This window comes from Salpingoeca rosetta (assembly GCF_000188695.1).
Source record: "Salpingoeca rosetta unplaced genomic scaffold supercont1.1, whole genome shotgun sequence".
Classification (NCBI taxonomy): Eukaryota; class Choanoflagellata; order Craspedida; family Salpingoecidae; genus Salpingoeca; species Salpingoeca rosetta.
Window position 1 is genome coordinate 2,437,832 of NW_004457740.1, and position 1,940 is coordinate 2,439,771.

Genomic DNA, 1,940 nt, shown 5'->3' on the forward strand with positions numbered 1-1,940 from the left:
CAACAACAACAACAACAACAACAACAACAACAACAACAACAACAACAACAACACACACACACACACACACACACACACACACACACACACGCACACGCACACACACACACGCACACGCACACGCAGACTGGGGCGAATAACACAACCAGCGTCACAATTCACGAGCAGCTGTTGCCTGAGGCCCTCACGCTTCCGGTGGCGGCTGTGGTATTGAAATGTGGTGTCAAAGCAGGTGTGTGTGTGTGTGTGTGTGGTGAGTGTGGTAGTGCCAAGAAATGATGCACAATCCCCACTCCTCGACAATCGCACGAACAGGCACCGCAGCCAATCAACCAGTCACGAACAGAGACACACATCACAACCACGCCGCCAGCTCACCGCGCGTGTGCTCTTCGTATCCGTCGGGACAGGAGGCGACGGCAGCTGTTGCGAGTGCAGCTCGCTCTTCCCCGCTTCACCGCCGCTGCGACGACGACGATGATGATGATGATGACGATGATGAGCGCCATTGGAATCGGGCGCTGTGCGGTTGACGCTGTCACTGTCCAAGTTCTCCTCGATGCGCTTAAGATACGCGGCCCGGTCCAGGTGTTTCAGCTTCAGAAACGTCTGAGCAACGCAGCGCACGAGCGTGCGTACGCGGGGGGGGGGGATGGTGGGATGGTGAGAAGCACAGCGTGCGCACAATGTGGGGCAGTTGTTGTAGTTGCTGTTGAGGCTGGGCTGTGATGTGGGGGTGAGAGCAGTTGCGCTGTCGTGAAAGAGCATGGTGAAACGACCACAACCATCTCCACCCACCCCTAAAACACGCATGTATCATGTTGACGATTACATGCGAGGCATCGCCTGCTCTTCTCACCTCCACGCCAAAGTTGAGGATGTTCTGGACGGTGAGATCTCCGCCAAAGTACCGCGCGTAGATGCGCGCCATCGGCAGCCCAAACCCTTCGCCAGCCATTGGCGTGCCGTCTGCACAATGGCATGCGTTTGCGCGTGTCGAAATGTGTGTGGGTGTGTGCGTGAGTGAGTGTGTGTGCGTGAGCGAGTGTGTGTGCGTGCGTGCGTGAGCAGGTGTGTGAGTGTGGACAACAAGAGTGCTGCAAGAAGTCAGGGCACAGGGTGGTGGCAAGAAGCGCAGCTGTTAACGCAAGGTGTTACGTACGAAGAAGGTGTCCAAAGCCATCGGCCGTGCCAGCTGCAACAAACAAGCAAACAACCAAAAGTGCAGGTGCACGTAGACATGTGAACAGGTGCAAGTGAGTGCACGAGGGTAAAACAACAATTAGGGGCTCCTCCTCTCCACCAGCATGTACAACAGCCACGGTGTTCGCTCGGAGCAGCGCTCATGCAAGAGGAACGCACGTGCTTCTTGGGCGCCAATGGTCGTGAATGCGTAATCGAAGATGTGTGGCTCAACGTGTGCAGGAATCCCACCGCCCTGTCACAAGGGGCACGCGACGTTAGTTGTCGTTGTTGTTGTTGTTGTTGTTGTTGTTGTTGTTGTTGTTGTTGTTGTTGGAAAGGCGGCGATCATGGTGAAAATCGCAGTGGTGGGTGATGGTGGTGATCACAGTGATGACGGGGTGCTGATGACAATGAATGTTCAGGGTAGCGAAATACATGTGTATGCCTGGTTTGCTTGTCCCATTGCGATTCACCTCACCCTGTCTGTGAGACAGAACACAGTCTGGTCTGCAGATGAATAAATGTGCAAATTGATGCTTGGAACACCCTTGTCCTCCTCGTTGTCGCCTTTGCTTGCAGCCCTAAACACGAGCAGCGGTTCGTTTGAATCAAGGCGTGAACATGCACCTTGCTGGCAAAAGCGACACACACACACACGCACATGCACGCAGAGAGAGAGAGAGAGAGAGAGAGAGAGAGAGAGAGAGAGAGAGAGAGAGAGAGAGAGGAGAGAGAGAGAGAGAGAGAGAGAGAGA

The 1,940-nt window shown here is 54.6% G+C and overlaps 1 protein-coding gene across 1 annotated transcript in view; it reads right to left on the reverse strand.

The window, feature by feature from the left end:
* Window positions 1–78: 78 nt before the first annotated feature.
* The window catches only part of PTSG_11608 (uncharacterized protein), a 3,507-nt gene continuing 1,645 nt past the window's right edge, over window positions 79–1,940 (reverse strand). The window contains exons 2-7 of the mRNA XM_004999031.1: window positions 1,664–1,766; window positions 1,363–1,438; window positions 1,163–1,195; window positions 860–969; window positions 379–609; window positions 79–202 (exon numbers count right to left, since the gene is read on the reverse strand). Coding sequence (XP_004999088.1) covers window positions 185–202; window positions 379–609; window positions 860–969; window positions 1,163–1,195; window positions 1,363–1,438; window positions 1,664–1,766 — 571 coding nt within the window. The 3' untranslated portion in view covers window positions 79–184. The remainder of the gene's footprint in view (window positions 203–378; window positions 610–859; window positions 970–1,162; window positions 1,196–1,362; window positions 1,439–1,663; window positions 1,767–1,940) is intronic.